The 21,620-nt window shown below is 40.8% G+C and overlaps 1 protein-coding gene across 2 annotated transcripts in view; it reads right to left on the minus strand.

Moving 5' to 3' along the window:
* Window positions 1–2,662: 2,662 nt before the first annotated feature.
* The window catches only part of TGFB2 (transforming growth factor beta 2), a 60,297-nt gene continuing 41,339 nt past the window's right edge, over window positions 2,663–21,620 (minus strand). The window contains exons 3-7 of one of the 2 annotated variants that reach the window (XM_066178242.1): window positions 10,878–11,010; window positions 10,648–10,758; window positions 8,734–8,908; window positions 8,014–8,167; window positions 2,663–6,159 (exon numbers count right to left, since the gene is read on the minus strand). In XM_066178242.1, the coding sequence (XP_066034339.1) occupies window positions 6,001–6,159; window positions 8,014–8,167; window positions 8,734–8,908; window positions 10,648–10,758; window positions 10,878–11,010 (732 nt within the window). In that variant the 3' untranslated portion in view covers window positions 2,663–6,000. Of the gene's footprint in view, window positions 6,160–8,013; window positions 8,168–8,733; window positions 8,909–10,647; window positions 10,759–10,877; window positions 11,011–21,620 lie in introns of those variants that run through there. The other variant, XM_066178243.1, reaches the window with a different exon arrangement.

A 21,620-nucleotide genomic window follows, 5' to 3' on the forward strand; every position in this document is an offset into this window, starting at 1 on the left:
TTTTTTTTTTTTTTTTTTTTTTTTTAATGGTAACTGAGGGTTTCATAGAAGAAGCAAAGGAAACAACATATTTCAGAATATCTCCAAATGCAGCTTTCCCTCCCGACTGTTCACAAATTGATCCAGACCACCTCTTTGAGAACAGGTTACACACTGCAGAGGAATGCATAACTTGCCCATGAACTGCTGCATATTTTGTCTTGTATTTACATTTTTCCAAAGGGAAAAAAAAAAAGACTTCTTTTTTTTTCCAGATAAAGATATTTTCTGCTTTTGATGGATGAAATTAGTCTGCACATCCTTGGAGACTGCCAAAAAATTTACACTAGGAACTGGAATGAAGCCATCAATTAATTTCATGTGGGTTCCATCAGATGGCAAAAAACCATCACATAGTCCCATAATGCTGATCTTTAAATCACTGAAGAATGAGGTGACCTGTAACACTCTGGGAAACCCCTTGATGCACAGGGGCATTTTGACTGTTTCCAATGTCATTCCTATGAGTATCAATTATATTTATGTGCCATTGTTCTTGGAAGAAAAAATAGAAGACTGGGCTGTGAGACTTCCATCTGGCACACTCAGAGCAACTCTAGTGCAAGAACTTCTGACACACTGAGCTCAAAGCTTTACACACCCCACCAACAGCTTTGGCGATTAAGGTTTGGTTACAAACCAGGCAGAGATTGGACCTAACTGAATTTCATAAAAGTGATTCAGATTTGAACGCTACCTCAGAGCCCCAGCCACTCAATTTTTGATCAAATGTGTACTCACATGTTAACATTTTGGTTGCATTCATCTCTAATTGGCTGGATCAAACAGTATGTGAGAGCTCATGGTGTACTTTACTGAACAAGAGACTCTGGTCCCCTTTGCCATTTTTATCTTCCTTGTTCCCTTTCTTGTAGCAAATATTTTTGGAATGAGTTTGTGAAACGTTAAATCAGGACCTGCCTACAGTATGTACAAACAGTGCTGAGACCCAAAGATCAATGATCACTGACCCTTCTTCCTGCAATCATCTTAGTTTGGCACTAAAACAACCCATTTATAGGAAATATTTGTTTCTTGGACCACCATATGGTTGAAGAAAGGTTTATACCCCAGAGGTTCTGTATTAGATTCCAGCAGGTTACTTCATTAAATGAGCATATCAAATTTGATTGGAAGTTCTCATCAGCTTTCTGTTCCATTTAATTTTATTTTTATACAGATGAAGAAATTACTGTTACACCCATACCCACTGACAAGCCAACTACATTACTTCACATCTACTTTATAACCGCATACAATTACATAACCTCTTGGTTTATTTTCCTCCAGAACTCATGGCTCCTCATAGAATCTGTTCTGTCTGAACTAAGAGGCAGATTTTGGCCCAAAAAACAGTTTTCAAGACATTTACATGGTTTGAGTTTTTTTCTTTATTGAATATTCCACATTTATTAACCACAATTTGATTCAAGTACAGTAAGGGCTTCAGTGATACAGTCTGGAGAGGCTGTGTTAACAAAAGGAAGACAAGCCCAGCATCAAAATACTATGCATAAATCTCATTATCATGGGAGATCTTCCATCTTTTCAGCCCCATGCTATAAAATCTCTTTTAGCACACAGTGTTCCCTCCATTTTGTTCCTCTTCAGTTAGAGGCACCATGACCACTTTCTCACCTACAATTTCCAGCAATCATTCCTCCTCAAACCCTCCTGCTCTTCACTGACTTCACGAATGCAGCAGACAGGGCTGCAATGTATTCTCACCTCAAGGCATTGTGAGGGCTTCTCTGGATAAGAATGAGGCTGGCGGGTTATATTCATGTCAAAGCACATAGCTGGGTAGCTAAAAATAGACAATAAAAATTGACATCTGGAAAATTTTGAAGAACTATATAGTTTTATGCCTGTGCAAACTCACTGAAATCAATTAAGGCTGGAGCGTAACTGTGGTGGATTCGTCCGTAAGATTGTTTTTAACGCTCATCCCAAGTTACATTCTTAAACATATTGACAGACCACAGAGTGCATTTGTTATAATTTATCACAATAACCCTAAACAATCTGGCATAAACATGCTCTTTCATTCAAGCCAAGAAATGCTATGCACTCCTTAGATGCCAGAGAAGGCACCAGGAAGAGCAGTCCCTAGTCTGGGAGAATTTTCATATATAATTTTATCAATTTTAAGAGCGAAGATTCAATCCTGAAGTCCTTCCTCCCATCAGTTTTATTTATTTAAGTGACTAGAACTTGATAAAGAAAAGCTGCAATTCCTGGCTCTATAATTCTTATTTGCTTAGATAATGCAACTGCATATTGCAGAGTGCATGGAAATAGACAACAAACTAGGGAATCCTATTTTCTGTTAAAAAACACTTCCATGTGCCCCACGGCTGCTCCTGGCAAACTGATATAACTGAAGCAGTTGTCTACAGACCAAGATATCCACTACAGTGGCTGAGGGGAGAGCAACCCCTACAGCAGGTATGATCCACCCTCACTCTGGATGGATGTTCTTCACCTCAGCCTGCAATGGACCACATCAAGGTCACACATGCCAAAATCCCCCACCAAATTAGGCTTTGCAGGGATTTAACATTCCAGAGCTGAGGAATTGCCTGTGCCAGAAGAACACTGCCATACGAAAGCAACACCAGCATATAATTGAAATAATTTATTTACCACTAGAGCACCACAAAAACAGACATACAATGTGTTAAAATACAGAGTAATCAATCACCAAAGTACAACACAGCTGTCCTTTAAGTTCCTTTTTTTTTTAACTCCCTTTAAACCATGCCAACCATACAGTTGTATTGATGCTAAACACACAAGAAGTGCTGTCCTACCCCACCCATCTAAGTGCTATGATTCCCCCTCAGCCCCAGTCAGCCCCTTGGGTCTGATCTTTCAAGATGCTGAACATTTTTCATCAGTTCTCAGGGACTTTGCTCAGACAGTAGCAATCACCTCGCCAAAATAAGGCCCCATAGCACAAAGTCCTTGAGCAGTTGCAGACCCACCTAAAGATCACTGGAGGGGTATTTACATCAGACCTGAGAGGTGCTAAGGGCTCACATTACCCCAGTCTGCAGAGGGGAATTTCAAACATGAGTTCTGCATATTGTAGGATCAGGCCTAACACCCTTAGTAATTAAAGGGAAATATATGCCTAATGAACAAGGAAAAAAAAAATGTAGGAGCTTTAAAATAGAGAATTTCAAATATTATCAGTGCACTTTTGAGGAACACTAGAAATTAAAAATAAATTGATCTTGGGGCAATGACTTACAGAAATAGTGTTTTATGTTTAAAGAAAAACTCCAAATCCAAGTCCAAATTTTCAGCTGCATCCAGCACACAGTGAGTATAGTTGGAAAACTATGTTATCTCCCATTCCGTTTTTTCAAAACTGGTTTTGAGCTGCATTCCTGTATCAGAGAATGGCAACATTTTCTTAAGTTTTGTAAAATGTGGTCACCCTTGCCTCCTCTCCTGTCCAACAAAAATACAGTTCTCATACTGAACCTGATAAAACTAATTTTGCTGTTGTTATACAGCAAAATCCAGAGTATGTATTACCCTGAGGAGTTTCACTGAGTTCAGTGCATCTTCTCACTGGAGTTAGTCTGGCTCAAGCAAGTGTTAGCAGGACAGATTATTCACCTGTTCACCTCAGCTCACTAAATAAATCAGAAGTCTAAGATACCTTCTCCTCCTGAGCCAGTGGGTGGGATTAGATCATCTCTGGAGCTATGTTCTCATCTAGGCAATAAGCACAGGCTCCACAGAAGTCCTGAGGAGCTGCCTGTGCAAACCACCATGGCACCTCAGTCTTACACCAGTATTTTGCTGAAGCCAAAGAAACTGCACTTCTTAAAACTGGAGCTGACAACACCAAGCTCAGGAGTGTCATCCCAACACCGCTCAGGACAATGGCAGAAAATGTCCTTCTCATCCAAGCAGAATGCTTGCCTTGCAGGTTTCCAGCTTTGCTCTGCAGAAGCATTCATCATGTGAAATGAAATGATTGTGCCTTCTTCAGAATTCTTTTTATTCTTATTTAGGTTGGGGCTTTTTTACAATGAAGTATGCGATGTGATTTTTTTCTTTTTACTCCTCTACAATACAAAAATGTGCAACGACAACAAAACCCTAGGAACCCCAATGTTCCTTTTTCATTTTTTTTTAACGTGAACTCAATTGAGAAAAAAACTGGTAGACTTGCAAAAAAATGGTCTGATCCTGCCAATCCTTACACATACCCCAACAGCCTTCAGGGCCCTGCTGTGCCTCTGCAGAAGTCAAAGGCAAACCTCTGTTAGATGCAGGAGGAGCAGGAGCAGCCCCACAGAGGACGGAGTTCCCGTGTGCCAGGCCGATGCATCCACGCCGGGCATCGCCGCGGCAGCCGCTCCCTACAGCCTCTGCACAGTGGTGAATGTCATTCTCTGTCAGTCCCTGTCATTGCCTGCCCTCAGCCAGGCTGGGACATCTCTGCTCCCGGGGACACCTCGCTCCCTGCCCATCTGTTTGAATGCCAAAAGGAAACGGGAAGGCCCAGAAATCCGAACCGCATCGTGATCCAAGAGTTACGAACAGGGACAACTGGAGGAGCAGGGGAGGAGCAGGAGGGGGGGACTGCTTTAATCCATCCTTTTTTATAAAACAGAAAAACAAATGGAGTCAGGTAGCTTATGTCATAATGATGAACAATATACAAAGCACATGTATAGCAATTATTATAAAACATGTATTTGTAGTGCAAGTCAAAATATAGGGACTCTACTCATACTGGCCAGCTAGAGGGAAACACATGATTCTGAGTGATCAAAAAGAGCCCCAAATTCAAATTCAAAGTCATGAGAGCTGACAGTATTACAGAGTACAAAAATATGGTGAAAATTTACACATTACACATAAAGTACGTAATTTTTTAATAGTTTACAAATAGAGATCTACAGATATGTTTCCAATTAAGCTGGCTTTTACTACCCACCTATTGTAATACTCTAGGTATGGTTACATAAATCAAAAGAACAAAAAAAATTCCCATAGCATAGCTATACAGCAACATATTAAGGTCTGTAGATTAGACCAGTACATGTTAAATATTTCACTGGTTTACTAAACTGACAATTCAAATCATTTACAGTAAAAAAAAATGTTATAGACTTGTCTTTGAGACTGAAACAGAGTGTCCTTTATTAGTAAATTATTCAGTATTTAAAAACAAGAGTTTGAGACCTTACAAGAAGTCTCTCTAGGCAGCTGGCATGGAAAATAAGGTATTTTAAAGACAGAGTTTGTCAGTAATGTAATAACTGATTTCTATTTTAATCGAACTAAACTAACCATTACTTTTCTGCTTCTTTTGAGCTTGTGTTCCTTTAGGCTTTATATGTATTTCTGGCAGCTTATTTGGTCTCCACTTTGTCCACATTGGCTGGTTTTCGTTTTTCCAATGGTGATACAGAAATGTTCATCTGATAGTTTTTACACACAAATAAATAATGCACTGTTAACTCTATAGCTAAGAGGAATGGGTAGGATGCCTATTGCGTGACAATACAGAGAGATCAAGTAAGGCACGGGACAGATACAGCAACTCCACTTCATGGGATTTTCCTGGTTTTTTCCTTTCACATAGTAACACTAACAAATTTCTTCCAGTGTTTATTTTTAAAAGGTTTCTTTTTTTCTTTAACTTTGCTTCTTGTCTATCTCACACTATGTGTAGGTGAAATGTAGGAAAAAGCCTTCAATGTTTTGCTTCAGATGCCAGTTTAAAAAAAAAAAAAACAGAACAAACTTTCAAACAGTTCAGACTAGTACCGCTTTTTTTTTCTTCTTTTTTTTTTCTTTTAACACTGATGAACCCGGGTTTTTATTTTTCTTTCTTTCCTTCTCATTCTCTCTTTCTTTTTTTTCCTTGGTTATCTTTTTTTTTTTTTTTTTTTTTAATAAACACACGTCATGTTGTTTCAGGGATATCCTTTAGCTGCACTTGCAAGACTTTACAATCATGTTGGACAGCTGTTCGATTTTAGGTGTTTTTCCAATGTAGTAGAGGATGGTGAGGGGTTCCAAATCCTGGGACACACAGCACGGAGAGGCTGAAGCTTCTGGATTTATGGTGTTATATAAGCTGAGTACCTAGAAGGAGAAGCCAAAAAAGACAGATTAAGGCAGCCACCTCTAATGAGCGAAGTGTTTTCTGCATCACTTTTTCCCACAGCACCTGAGAGAATGCCCACTGAAAGCAGTATGAAGATTCCTGGATTTTAGGGGTTTTTTTAATGCTTTTGCACTTCAATCTGGTGTTCACAATATGCCTGAATTTGCTAATGTTTTGTCCATACAGTCTTAAGCCTCAAAGCAGGTACATACCTGGAGTCAGCCTCTAAAGTGCTGCTCTTTGAACTAACAGGCACACTACACTTATGAGTGCAGAGGAAATGGAAAGGTTTTTAAATCTGTTTCTTCAACTTGCCATTTGCTGTTTACAGGATTTTGAATTTACAAGTGACCAAAGAGAAAAGAGACCTCTTCAGAGCATAGGCACTCCTCTTCTTTTACCCTCTGACTATGTTAATTAAGTCCATTAAAGCCACCCTGCAAGCACCAGGACTCAAGGTGCGTTTACTCCTGCAGAGAGCCAGATGCATGGAGTTACCACCTATGTCACCCTGGATTCCTATGCATGGTTCTCTGCAAGGGAAGTATGTAGGGTTAGCCACTGATGATGCATAGGTGCTCCTGAGGATGCCATTAATGCCTTAGCCAAACACCAAGTGACCTTTTCCTAGAACTTCCACACAACTTTTGCCGCTTAGAGAGACAGAAGATCTGTTCAGGACAGCAACACTAACTACTCTATTAGGCAACTTCTGGCTCCTCGGGCAGTTCTCCAAACCACATATTTGTGACCATGACAGTCACTCTTCCTCTTTCCTTTAAAAACAAGTGCAGTTCCAAAATGTGTACACCATTACTCCACACCAGCAGCAAAAACATACTCACCTTATTTATGCCTCTGCCTGCTGAGATTGCTAACAGTACAATGTCAGAGACTGTGACAGTTACAAAGGGCTCTGTAAGCTCAGGAAGAACATGGTATCATTGTCTTCCCAACCAAAAGGAACTCAAGCCATCCCTTAGGGACAGAGAGTTCTCCCTGCTGGCTGACACTGATCTGCCATTTTAAGAGAGGCTTGAAAAAGGGGAGACATCATTCTTAGTATGGACCTGAGGATGAAATTCTTACTTTATGACAACTATGATGCAAATGTCTGTCTCTTACATTTACTGTCTAGACATCCTTAGTGATAGTTGAGAGGAAATTAGCACTTCACAGCAGAACACTACTCATCCTAAGGCAGTTGGCTAAAATACCACATCTAATCCCTAAAATAAGAAGTCCCATCCCAGACAGCTATGATTTGGTTCTTCAACATCCCATCCACAAAGTCCCTCCTCCCCATATAAACTTTTGAAGTGCAAGAAAGAATATGTCTTTTGAAGTAAAAGAAAGACAGCTATCAGTGTATTTTCATGAAATTCAGCATGGGAGGTGCTAACCTTGAAAAGGCTGGTCATAAAAGTAGGTGATGACCAGGTGGTACAACTCAGCCCTTTAGTTACTCTGAAAGTGCCTCCCTCAGTGTCTTTGCTGACCAAACTCACTGTGCCATCTTCCACTCACATCTGTAATAAAAGGCTTTTTCCAAGCCACCTCCAAAGGAGACATACTCACAAGAAGTACGCAATCCAACCATGTGTTCGTATCAATGAACATATATATAAAAAACCAGTAAATCTCTGGGCCAATACATTTCTTCTGCTTCAACACTAGCTTGATGCCACGTGTGAATTCCTCTTTAGGGCCACATTTCATCATCCTTAGCAACTGAGACTAACTCTGGACACTGGTGCGATGTCAGTCCCAGAAACATAGCTCAGCTTTCAATTATAAAACAGAAGCTGAAAATTAGCAAATCCATTACTTACTCTGCTGTGCTGAGTATCTGAGCTCCATAAATATGGGCAGGCTCCTGCACAGAAATTAGCATGGTATCCTTTAGGTTCATGAATCCATTTCCAGCCAAGATCCCTCTTGAAGTCAATATAAAGTGGACGCAGACAGCAATTATCCTGCACATTCCTGGGAAATAAAATACAAACACATTGGTCATAACAAAGACAACATCGGGAATAAAAATAATCCTATTGCCAGCTCCCTGAATGATCCTTTACAGGCAGGCAAGTCTGAGTCACAAAAATTCTCAACTAAATCAAATCAAACTAGCTTATGCTGTAACTGAAATGACAGCTATTACAGGATGCTTAGACGTGGCAGGACTTGCTCATGCAGACAAAGCTAATGGCTTCCCTGAAGGACTACTCAAGTGTTTTTTTCTAGGTCCTACAGAGGAGACTCTGAGTAGGTTAACAAAGTGAAGGTGCTAATCTGATTCTAACTATGGGGCTAATGCATCTGGGAATCATCCCAGATGGAACTGAGCTTCTGCTGTCTAAGGTCACGACAATCTGTCCCTGCCTCTGTGGGATTGGAGATCACCAGGCAGAGACCTGCTGCACACATAACCTGGGTCTGAGAATGTGCATTCTGTATAAATGCCAACTGTAAAGAAACATGATAAACAACTGCATGACACCTCCCAGGCTGGTAGGGCTGTGTAAGAATATTGGATGTGCAGGCATAGTTACCTAAAACAATAGGCAGCATCTAGAGCACGCTTCTTCCGCCGACTGGGCTGTTGCGACTCAAGTCTGTAGGAGGGTAACAACATTAGCAGAAGATGTGGGGTCTTCCCACTGTATTTTTTCCTATTGGACTTTAAAGCTTTCACATCACCACTGGAATATGTGTAGTCATCAATACCTTCAAAAAATACATTTTGGTGATAAACATTGTGTTGCTTTTTCTTCACAAATTAAATAAACCATCTCTTAAAAAAATTTCTCTCAGAAACTGGGCCATGATGGTGTCAGCTGGGCATGTTTACTGGGGAAGTGGGGGCAAATTTCAACCCAAGTTGCCTAAGATATTCACAGTTCTCATGATACTATTGTATCAACCCTCCCACATTCATATCTGTTTAATGGCATTTCAGTACATTTACCAGAAAAGTTTAAATAAGTAACAGAGAAGGTAATTTCAGTCACTGCATCTGTGTGTCTTAGCTTCAAATGCCCCAAGCAGTGATTCTTTTGTTGCTTCAGTTAGAGCCATACTCCCAACTTTAACAGGCATGTACCTCTTAAAACCTTTTAACACACTTAAAGCTGCTCTAGATACTTCACCTTCATTACCCACTCTTACTTCCATCCCATTAGTTTCCTCCATCACATTCACTCCTTTCTGATACTTGTAAATTCCCTGTCTTTCATTGCCAATTTATTTAAATCTGCTAATTTCCCCCAGAAAGTCAGTTAGTCTAGTCTCTTCTTTTATACAGGCATGGCAAAGACATTGATCAAAGTATTTCTTCTTGAAATGGCAATCCATGGCCTCACATTCTGTATTCTCTTTTAACACTAACTGCCTCACTAGCTTCTTATCATGGCAATAGCACAGACAAGAGACACAAGGTATTGGCCTTTCAGAGGAGTCACGTTATGCCTTTTGTTAAGATGCTATAGAAAATAAACCTCCCCAACCAAATACTACCATCTAAACAGAAAAAGATACACTATTCTTTTCTTAACATATGCAATTATAGTGACCAAATATCATACTAACAATTCTTTAAATGCACACAGTGGCTGTAATCATATGTACAGTACATGTATTTACTTACAAGAAAAAAATTCCAATGCAGTGAAACAATGGTTAGAAAAACTTAAGACTTGACAAGGAATACAGCCAAATACTTGGACCACAAGTGAACCAAATCATGATACACTTCAATAAATGAGAACTTCATGAACAGAATTAAGGTTAAAATTGGTTCTAATATAGCTATAGATTCATATGTGCTGGTGGATGGTAACTGTAGTATAGTCAATTAAATATAATTTCTCTTTATGAAACCGAAAGTTCAATGGCTTAAAAACACAAGAGAGCTTATATGACCTTGGTATATTTAATCCATGTCACCTTGCCCACTGTCCATAAAGAGCACATATATTCATAACCCTTACTACACAGTTTTTTATTTTTTAATGCCCACTCATTCCGATCTTTTCAACTAAGCCTGACTCATTATAGTACTAGGATAGACAGCAAAAGGTTTATTTTGAAAATATTGAGCTATTTTTTCATTACTATCCAATAGTGAATGGCAAACTGTGCAAGAGTCTTCACTAAATCCAAAATTGTATGTATATCCTGTGAGCATGCTGCAAACTGTAACACAGACCCTTAAGGACATCAAAGCTGCATGCATGGAATGGGACAGCTTTTTCATGCCTCCTGATTTTAAAATTGTTCAGGTGACATAGTTTTACCCTGGTGACTTTACTATTGTTTCCTACCAGCTGAGAATCATGATTCTCAAATGTGCAAGTTTTCTATCAGCTGAATGCCGTTTAGGAGGCAGAAACAGCTTTTTGTTTCCTTCCTCAATTAGTGCATGCCACAACATCTTAAAAAGCTGGAGTTTTTTTTTCTTTGATTACCTGCAAATCTTGCTTCAAGCTCCTCACTTTTATTTGGGATGATATAATTATTGGAAGGCACGAAGGTACAGCATGGACAATGTAAGCTTATCTTAAATCCAAGATTCCTGTCTGCAAAAAATAAAAGTGAGTGGAGTTGGTTTTTACACACGGAATGACTCTGAAACACTCCTGAGTTAATGGAGGAGCAGCTGGGGCAGGAGTGTAGGGCAAAGAGCACTTTTTGTCACCTCTGTGATGGAGCCACTCATGTACAGCCTCAGTGACATCAAAAGACAACCATTCTCCTTCAGCTCTTGTTTTAACTACTTTGCTGTCGATATAGCGCTGTCCTGGTGATGATAATTCTTTAGATTTTAAAACCTGCAAGAAACAACAAATAAGATTGCCTACAGGTTAACATTTATCTGGTTGCTTTCAAAATGGACCAGTAACATTAGAAAATAGCACAAGAAACTATTACAGTCAAAACCTCTATGCAGTAGATAAACATTCGTGCACATTTTCAGAAAGAATCTTCTTAGGGTGTGTAAGGAGAAGAACAATATAAAAAAACACCCTAATGAAATCAGCTTAGGCTCCCAAGCAAAACACACCATCACATATCCCTTCATGAGAGAAATCCCACAGAGAGAATTGACCTGAAAACTTATCCTGTAATACAAGTGCTGAAGAGATCACAGTAATCATCAAAAGAAGCTATTTTACCTTCTTTAGTAATACTTACACTGGCTAAAGCACAAGATACCAAAGTCCAGGCTGTACAATGTAGCCTGTACACTGAAGATACTACATTGTTCTCCGTTAACTAACCTATGGTTATTGCCTTATTCATGCTTTTACCCTTCCCTCTTATTTCAGGTACTAACCATACATAAAACAGATGGCCATGCACGGATTTGTGCAACAGATGAGGCTGCTTCCATCCACACTTTGATGCAGGCTGTATTTGTATTTGTGTCAAATGTTTCAGCAAAGCTTCTACTGATGAAGCAATAAAAAATACCTGAACAAAAGAAACCCAGGCCCCGCATGACCAGAATTTCAAGTGCCCACAGCCCTCCTCATCCCAGGCAAACAGCTCAGTGGGTGCCTTCCCATATACAAGCATAACCTGCTATTGTTTACCCTAACACTAGGACAGAAACAATTGGACTTTTGGCTGTTAACAGGTTTCTGGTTTTCTGGTTATTATTCTGTTGATAGTTTTGTGATGCAGGGAGCTGGAATGCCATGCAACATTAAGCCAACTCCAATCAAGATACCACACGATAACATCACTTTGTAACTTCTGGCATGCCAGCTGTGAAACTTCATATATTGTTTCAGGTTTTTCCTTTCTTTAAGCACCCAAGTCCATCTCCAAATGAGTAACTGACAACGTCTCATTGTTTCCTCCTATTTTCTCAGCCCGGAATGACCTGACATCTAGCAAGCACTGCTGTAATAAAACCATGTAAAGAAAAATATTTCAAAAGAGGTGTGAAACTATGTCATGGTGATAAAATCAGACTTTTAGCAATTAAACAAGCTTGGAAAGCTCAGATTCTGTCCTGCATGTGGAGTCAGAATGTAGAGTCTCTCTGTTTACTGCAAGGCAGTGCTTGATCTCTCACAGGCCAACAGCATGGCTCCTACAATAACATTTGTCTTATGAAAACAACAGCAACATGACAAGTGCTTTGTCTTCTTCCTGATCAACACATTTAGCAAAAAGCCAGGAGAAGATGTTGGTTCACGTCCAGAAGATTACTAAGGGCCCCTGGTAGGAAATGCTGAGTTCCCCAGTAAAAACTAAGGGCACTCAAACAGTGAACATTGGGACTCCTTTTTATGAGGTAATCTTCAAACAAAGTGTCTGAACAACTGTTTACAGAGAGTCTGGCAGCAGCAAGGGGACTACCACTGCTCAGAAGTGCCAGAGGGATGAGAGAATCAGTAATCAATGCTGGGAAAGTCCCAGAGAAGTACAAATATAACTTTTCCTTCCCTTTGGTCTTTATCAGGTCAAGTGTTTCTGAGGATGTAATGCAGCTGTCATTCTGCAAGGATGTGTTGGGACTAGGGGGGGAGGTGTGGGGTGTGAGGCAAATGGGACACAAGAACTTGGCTCATTTCTCTTCCTTTCTGCACAGTCATATCTTTCCAAAGACTCCAGAAACTGCATACCTCAGTTCTGGCAGTGATGTAAGGACTAAAAGTAAGTAATGTGCCAAAAGCAATCTCCTAATGTTAACTATAATTGGTCTTAGACATATTCTGAAGACACAGCTGTGCCTTGGTATCAAAAATACATGTACCTATCCCAGTCTTTATCCTAACTGCTACCAAAAGACAGAGTCAAGGGCTGTCAGTGTATACCTGGAATAAAAGGCATTTATAAAGTACAAGAAATCATCACTGCACATATCCAATGGTACAAGGGAAGTCCATCCCCACTGTTGAGCTGAATGACAAGGAAAGTGTTGGCAGGTTTCTAAACTGCATGGCACTGTGGGACAGGATGGATATTATGGATTAAAAGAGCTGGATATTATCCATCCTATGGTACCTACAATATCTGAAAGTAAAGTTTCTCTCCATGTTGTTCATGCAACATGTTCAGGAAAAAAAAAAAAAAAAGTAAAGAATGAGGTAAAAAGTCACAAACTAAGCATGAGATAATTTCTACAACTGACATCATGGGTTGAACAGGCACTGGCAATTCTTAAGCAAAAGGCTGTTAAGTGAGAAAAGTGTTACATTTAGTGAAATTAACTTCAATCTCCTTCTCTTGGGTTAAGTATCTTTGTAGTGTTAGGGTGATGTATGGCCATAAAAACCTGAGTACTTTTAAGCAAGAATGATCTTTTAGCCTCACCATTTCCATTTTCCCTTCTTTTTCTCTTATATTGCTGCAAGTGTGGAAAGCTGATGAAGATAAAATCCTAGGCTGGATCTTCAGAGTCCATTTTCTCCCACAAAGTAATCTGATTAAGTTTCTTTTCCTGCACTGCTTTCTATTTCCATCCACACTGAAGCAATTGCACTCTATATGGTGGTAAACAAAGGGGCCTTTTTGTAGGAATCTCTCAGAAATTTTTATAGCTACAACATATTCTTCAAATGAGTCTTCCAGAAATTACTACATGAAATAAGCATTTGGGGTTCTGGCCGCTTTGGTTTGCTTCCTTTTACTTTGCCCTACATTTCTGGTTTTAACCCTTCCAATCAGCAACACACCTTTTTTTTCCCAATACACCCTCAAGCCTATATCCCCAATGAAAAAACTTCTCTTTCATTGTTTCCAATCCTTTCTTCCTACTAGATCAACTAATTTTGTTTCAAAAAAGAATAAAAGCCTGTTCTGTGCCTTGCAGCTTTTGTGCTTGAAAGCTTGTCTACTTCCTCAAACCACACTGATTGGTCTTAGAAGAGATATTACCTTCCCCTGTAAACATTGCCTTGCCTTACCTATAAACACCACCTCACCTTCATGCTTAGCCCATCACAACCACATCAAACACCATTATCAGAACTGCTGCTGCACAGCTTGCACCTGCAGGAGCTAAATGAAAGCCTTTGTGAAAGTCTTCAGTGCACTAAAAATATTAACAGAAGGCAAGGGGAAAAAAGAAAATCCACAGAACAGAAAGTCAACTGAGTTAAACTTCCCGTTTAATCTCTTCTTACTTCCTTCTGGCACCTTACCCAAACACTCCCTCTTGAAGAGGCAGAGAGAGTTTGGTCTGACTACAGGCCATGACGTGGAAGGCTCATGTTTTCCAGTGGGGGAATCCACTGCATGCAGAGACACAGATCCCATCATTTGCATGAGCAGGAGACAGAGTTTCCACACAGGCAGCCCCACCTGCCTGGCTGAGGAGGGACATCCCAACACCCACAGGTACAAACAGCCGGTGATGCACCATGGCTGTGAGCACACACACCTCCACACATGCCTCAGAGAAGGCTCAAAGCCAACAAACCTGGATTCTGGACATGGGGATGGCTGTCCAGGGATATCTGCTTACTTGGTCTTGCTTCCAACAGAGTGATAATGTAGCACTGCCTGTTACAATAAATGATTACACAGCGAACATATGCACAAGATGTGGGGATGAGCTGTATTCGAAAAAGTGTTACCAAAAGGTGATCCACCAGACTTCTAGACCAATATACAGAGTAATTTTCGTTCAGCAGCACTGCTCTAAATTCTAAGAACAATTTCAGGTTTTTTCTATCCCATTTTTGTATGTCATTCCTCCCTTTCACAGGAAAACCACGAACTAAAAAACTTAATCTTCTCTTGACCAATGTCTCGTACACTGCCTTCTACCTATCTTCTTCTATGCCCACTGCTAACCTACCTCTCATACACTTTTTTTTTCAATTCTGAGGCTTCTTGAAAACACCTGGTGAAAAAATGATCGTAAAAATACCTATGAAGAGTCTCTAGATATCACATACATGCAGCTACTGCCAGCAGATCAAGATGAAACAAACACATGAATAAATGAATAATGCAGTTAATTTCAGGAAATGGCTCATGAAGAAGCCAGATGCAAACAAAGCATTGCTCTTGTTTGTACAGCTCCATATGTTTAGGAAGCTCAGCCGGGGGATCGGGGATCCTGGTGATGACAGCACTCACATGCCACCCTCATCAGGCCTGCCAGATTTCTGGCATTTTACAAACCCTGTTGAAATCTACTCTGCTTCCTGCTCAGTCTTCTGGGGAAAACCTCTGCTCGGCTGGCAGGGACTTGTCCGTGCTCCCCTTCATCCATTAGAGGCTGACCCATGATGTCATCTTGAAAGCATATCCCAAACCACCATGACCAGGGCATTCAGCAGTGAAAAATTTTAGTTTTGTCACAAACTGGTTTCAAAAGAATGAGGAGATTCCAGAAAATACTGACTTCTGTCACTTGCTATGCTTATTTTTCAGACTAACTGGAAAGCATTAACATATATTTTTTAAAAATTTAAGTATCAAGTAGCTGAAATCTTCATTTAAGTACTGGAGGATGAAACTGTTTATTTATAGGCACACATGTTTATACCCTCAAGAAACTATCACACAGTTCTGAGTATAAAAGTAAGGAATAAGGATTATCTTAGTCTCTATTTTATAAACTGTAAAGTACACTGAGAACACTACATAATTCATGATATCAAACAAAGCAGAATGCTCGCAAAATTAGCAGATGCATGACTTCCTTGAAGAATGGGGCATAACAAAAGCTGACATGAGCAGAGTAGCAGCACTTCATGCCAGTGTATTTAAACTGGTTCAAAACCAAACTTGAAAAAACGCCTAAGCCCAAGACTCTGTTAAAAGAAACAAAATTACTTTGCTCAAAGTTTCCTTCCCCGACTCCCCCGCTCATATATTTAGGCAGCTGAAGAAGCAGGGGACAACTGAATCAACACATTAGTGTATGTATTCTAGACAATAACCACTGACAGCAGACGCCAGAACAGCCTGTCTTTGTGACTCATTACACAGCTAAAAGGAAAAAATTTGACATGAAGATACACTGGTTCTTTGAAATAACTAGAGCTCCAGAACAGCAACTTGTTTAGTTCATTTCAGATTTGGTATTCTGGCCAATAACTACTTCTAGTCTTCTACTGTCACCACAATCAGATGCAGAAGAATAGGAAAATACAAATAAGTATAATTCACAGTGGAACAGTTTTGGCTAATAAATTCACCACCTCCTCAGCAAGCAAAAAAAAAACCCAACCAAAAACCAAAAACCCCAAAAACCCAAAAAACTGAATGTGGTTCAGCAGTGATGATACACAAGCTGATGCATCAATGACATATATCTGCTGCAGCCAAGAAAACCAAGAGCATTTATAGCTGGGTTTGAGAATTATGGTCACCAACACTTTGGAAACATTTTTGGTGACTTACAGTTTCTTAAAACCAGTTGATGAACTTTCCAAACATAGTAGTAAGATCATATGGCCACTTAAAAATATCTATCCTATTTCCTGCATTGCCTTGGAACTTGAAATGGCCACTGCTATCAGCCAGTGTGGGTTCTGAAGTCACTGAACAGCAGTAAATATGGCATTATCTTGTGAAAACCTGCTATTAATCTGTCTTTCCTCTCCATTCATTCTGGACTGTCTGATCTCCTCCCTCCAGATGCTGCTGGCCCCCTGATAACTTCCTTCCTTCCCTTCCCTTCTCTGTCATTTCAGACTCCTGTGATGTTCTTGTGTATTACAACATCTTGGCAGGCTCACTACTCTTTCTCTTACTTATCAGTCATTATCCATGATTTCCATTGGAACTTCACGGCCCTTTTAAGAATAATGGAAATAACCTGACATGTACTTGTAAGCTTAAAGTAAATAAGCCCAAACAATGAGATCCAGTGGTAAATAATGTGCTTATGCTGGTTAACATGAGAACAGAGCAAAGTTCAGCTATGCACAGCATGGCTGAAAACTGCTATTTAGGATGACCTTTTTCGAACTAGAAGAGACTGCAGGGGACTCCAGCCTAACTCTCCACACTGGAATGACCAGATTCCCAAGGTCTGCATACACAGCTGCTTGGCATTTCCAAATTCTTACACACTTACACCTTACTGAAAGATTCACTCACTGCCTGGTTCCAGGTTTCAAAGGTCTCCACAGACAGCTCTCAGGGACTTCAGACAGCTCTTTGTGAAACTTACAGTTAAAAAATGGCCATGCTAATTATCAATCCTTTCTCATTCCCTGGTTAAATCGGAGGCCTTTGATCCTATTTTGGACACATGGAAAGGCAAATCATTGATTCTGCTGCAAACCTCTCCAGTTTCTTACTCATTATATGTGAAAACATATGGTGTAAAGAGCAAAGCCTCCATGTAGTACCTTTTGCCAGATAATCCAGAATCTACTGGCTATCAAAATCTCAGCTGCTCCTAAGCGCAAGAAACTGGCTCTGTATTTTTTAAAAAATTGTCAGCGCGAGTTTTCAAGCTCTTCTTGTAGCCACTCCTGCAAAGGAGTAATGCAGACTCTCCCTTCAGTGCTGTGGAGTTAAAAGGGCTTTACAGTCCCCCTGCTTATCAATGAAGTCTTTCCATTACTTGCGATGGTCTCCAAATCAGGCTCTAACTGAGGGCAGAATCTTTGGAGACTAGTATATGAGATGCAGAGTTCCTGCCAAAATACAAAGAAAGGTATGGAGTACTTGCCAAAGTTTGTAAAAAACCCATAGCTCTCTGATCCATCTGCTCAGAACTTGCCAGACACGTTCTTCATGCAAACTTGCAAATAAAAAGAACATATTGCACACATAACCCAACCTCTTTTATATCTGGATGGGCCACAGCTGCAGAAGGATTCTCTTACACTGTTGGCTGATGCTCACTTGAAGGTAAAAGAAGGTGAAGTGTGAGGAGGGTAAAGACATGAGCCCTTAAGCAGGTCAGAAAGGGAGGGGAAGTCAAGTGTGCATGGAATCACTGTGACTGACTCATTGCATCACTCTGCAGTGACAGGATGAGCTCTGGGAAGAGAACTGATCCTGGGAAGGGATTTCCTCTCCATTTGTTTCCCAAGCAGGGCCTTCCTCCTGATACTGAAGATACATGTGCAGTGTAAGTTGGGGACAGAGCCCCGAGGCCCTCCAGCCTGATTTATTTTTAAGCAGGCAGGAAGACTCTGTATTGTATAAGCAATAAACAAGAACGGAGGGTCTGGGGTCCTTCTCTTGGAAGATTCTGAAATATTGAGGGCAATTTCCTGCCATTTGGGAGATTTTAAGATAGCTCCAAAGAAAGATTTTATATAAAATGAAGCAAAACAAAAAAATCCCATAAACTTATCTAGCCTTTAGCTTTAACTTGCCAAAGGCACATTATGTTTTATTAAAATATCAACAAAGAGGAGCCAAAGTCAACAGAAACAGAGTGGGTTCTCCTGTCTTCTAGCCAAATCTCCCAGATCCTGCAGGGTACTCCTGTGTTCATCTCCCCTTTCTGCACAGGTTTAAGCAATTTTCTCTTCCTTGGTCCTGTCTCTGAAAGTCATATCTCATCTTCATGTGCATTTTACTACAACATTTTGGCATGCAGCTTTCTTGGCTAAATGAGTATTTGGACATGTACTTCCTCCAAGATGTACTCTTCTTCCACAAGTCCCTCCTCTTTATTCCCTTCCTCTTGCCTGCCTTGTTCCCTGTAACTCACAGTTCTCCTTGTGGTTTTCTCTTCCCATCTCCTACAGGTTTCCATCTAAACCACTCCTATCCCTCCATTTTCTCCCATCATCTACTCTGCTTCACCTTGGCTTCTCTCCAACAAAGCTTCACATTGTTTCCTACACCACCTCAGAACAGGAATACCACCTTCCACCCTCCAACAGGCTCTCTCGAACACATGGCCATCGAGCCAACTGATGATCCTTAGCCCTGTGACCACCACTCTGAGCTGCTTGGTTCAAACCTGCTCGTGTCCCAGAGTAATGTAGGCTTGGCTACCCCAACAAACCCTAGCCCAAAGAGCAGGAACCCAAACCCAGCTGCTGTTTTCAGACCCATGGCCTGCACTCCCACGCCTCCACTAGTGTACAGGCACCACAAATGGCAACACAGCCATGCACAGCCTGCATTTCTACACATGGCAGTGTCCAGATGGGAAGCACATGCTGGCCCTTGCCAGGAGCTGATGGAAATATTATACATTTCTTCAAGTTGTCTTTAGTAACTGCTCTATTCCTGGCAAGAGGCGGGTGCATCCGAGATACGCTCTCAAATTACAGTGAAGACGATGCAGCCATAAATACTTCCCCTCATGCTCACAGAGTATTTGCCAAAGGTACTCTAGACATGGCCTCCCGTGCACTGACATCTTTTTGTAGGGCATATAGTATTTCGGACCAGGAAAAGGGAATTCTGGAACAAGGAGAAAAGAGCAATTCAACTGAAATATACTGCAAATTAACTTCCTCTGGTCCTGAGCTGTTGCTGGGGGCAAGAGAAGGAGTTTGGTGGAGTAGAAAGTTACTACATCCACACTTTATATTGGGTTTGGCACTTCAAAGAACACTGTACATTTGCCATTCAACATAACCTCGTAACCTTTCAGAATGCAAGAGTCTGGTTTCAGGATAGCAATACATAAATTGTGAGACCAAATGCACTACTTTAGATGTGGGTCACAGTGATGGCAGTCAATTATAACCAAGTGCCCCAGGTGATATCTGAAATACAGACATCCTGCACCAGCTCACAGCCACAAATCCTGCTTCACAATATTTTCTTACATGGCATTAGAGACAGCACCTTTTGGCAACGAAAGAGAGCAAGGCTCCTCTGCTCCTGATTATACAGAGATCAGCCTGAAGGATCTCTGTTGCAGTCAGTGTAAATTGCCTCAGATTTACACCGTGGAGATTTGGCCCAAATCTATAGTAGCTCACTCTAAACATATTCCCCAACCGAAAAACAAGACAAAACACTGTCTGAATTGAAAGTATTTGAACAACCGACTGTGGCTTAAATTTAAATCTGACTCATAATGGGGTAATATGTTCCATAGCATCTTCCTCCTCATACCTCCAAGGAGGGAGAGAGGCCCTGGAAGAAGTGGGGGTACCACCCCCTGGAGGACAGACAGGTCTTCCTAGACCCTGAGCAAGCTCCACGGGAGCTCTTGACATGGACTGGGCCCTCCACACCATGGAAACACCAAAGGTCTGCTCCTTCTTGCTTCACATTCTTCACTGCAATCTGATGTGACCCCTCCAAGCTTTAACCTGGCACTGTTCATTTGCCCGAACCCTTGCTCTGATACATCCTCTGGGACATCCTTCCCATCCACAGCCTCTCAGGTAATCCCAGCCACAGCAGCCTCAGATAAGGATGACAATAAAACACAGTGCTTCAGCCGCACTTTTTGAGACGCTTGCTTGATGATGTGTTAACAAAACATGGCACCGCTTCCACAGGAAGTAATTATTACTTGTTATTGTTTGACTGCCTGTCCATAATAAAAATACCTTAAACCCAATACCACGGCACTCTCTGAAGGATGTCTTTTCACCCTGTAAGGGTTTCCACTAGTTCTGCTTTGCAGTGGTGCCTGTTTTCTGGAATGCTTATTCATAAAAGACAAGGCTTTTTCTGAAGGGTGCAGGGACTTTATTCATAAATACAGAAGCACCTTAATAAAAGAAAGATGTGATGAAGTCTTCAAAGCAGGCAAGAAAACTGATGAACAAAGACATTCCCATAACAACTGAGCTTTATCTGATCAAATTCCAATAAAGCCTGCATTTGGCATAAATCTTTAAAAACATAGCAAGGGCCACTGGAGGATGCTAAAACTTGTTTATTTAATATTATTCCTCCTCCCTTCCCCAAAAGCACTTTATCCTCTTAATATTTTCTGAAGTCTTGGTGTACGTTGGGAAGCGCACTGAGTGAGCACAATGCAGTGGAAGGATGGGAGAAGGGTGCCTTGTCCGAGGTCACGCTGCTTCCTTCCTTCCCTCTGGCTTCCCACTCTCCAACGTGCTGATGATCAGCAGTGTAACCATCAGATTAAGCCTCCCTTTGGGGAAGAAGAAACAACAGAAAAGGCAGTGCCTTTAAAAGAATTTAATTCTCTGCGGCTTCACTTAACCAGAGCCAAGAAGAGACAGAAGCTTTCATACTAGCCTTATAAAAGTAACTTAATTCCTACTTCTGTGAGTTTTATTATTTTCCATCCTAAGACTACTTAGTATGTGCATTGCACTTCCCATCTGTGCAGGAACACACAGATGTGACTGACTAATCCTTAAATACCAAGAGAAGTATTCTGGGTGAAAACAGACATTTTCTGCACACAGGGATTACTACTTGCCCATTGGCTTTGTGGATGCATCCAGGGCACCTCCACGAGAATTTATCTCTAGGATTCACTGCCTGGAGAAATCCAGATGGCAGAAAACCTGGCAAGCAGATTCATAACTGCTCACTCCCAGCATAAACATGA

This window comes from Chamaea fasciata, unplaced genomic scaffold (assembly GCF_029207755.1).
Source record: "Chamaea fasciata isolate MVZ Bird 193981 ecotype frontalis unplaced genomic scaffold, bChaFas1.0.hap1 SCAF_3, whole genome shotgun sequence".
Lineage (NCBI taxonomy): Eukaryota > Metazoa > Chordata > Aves > Passeriformes > Sylviidae > Chamaea > Chamaea fasciata.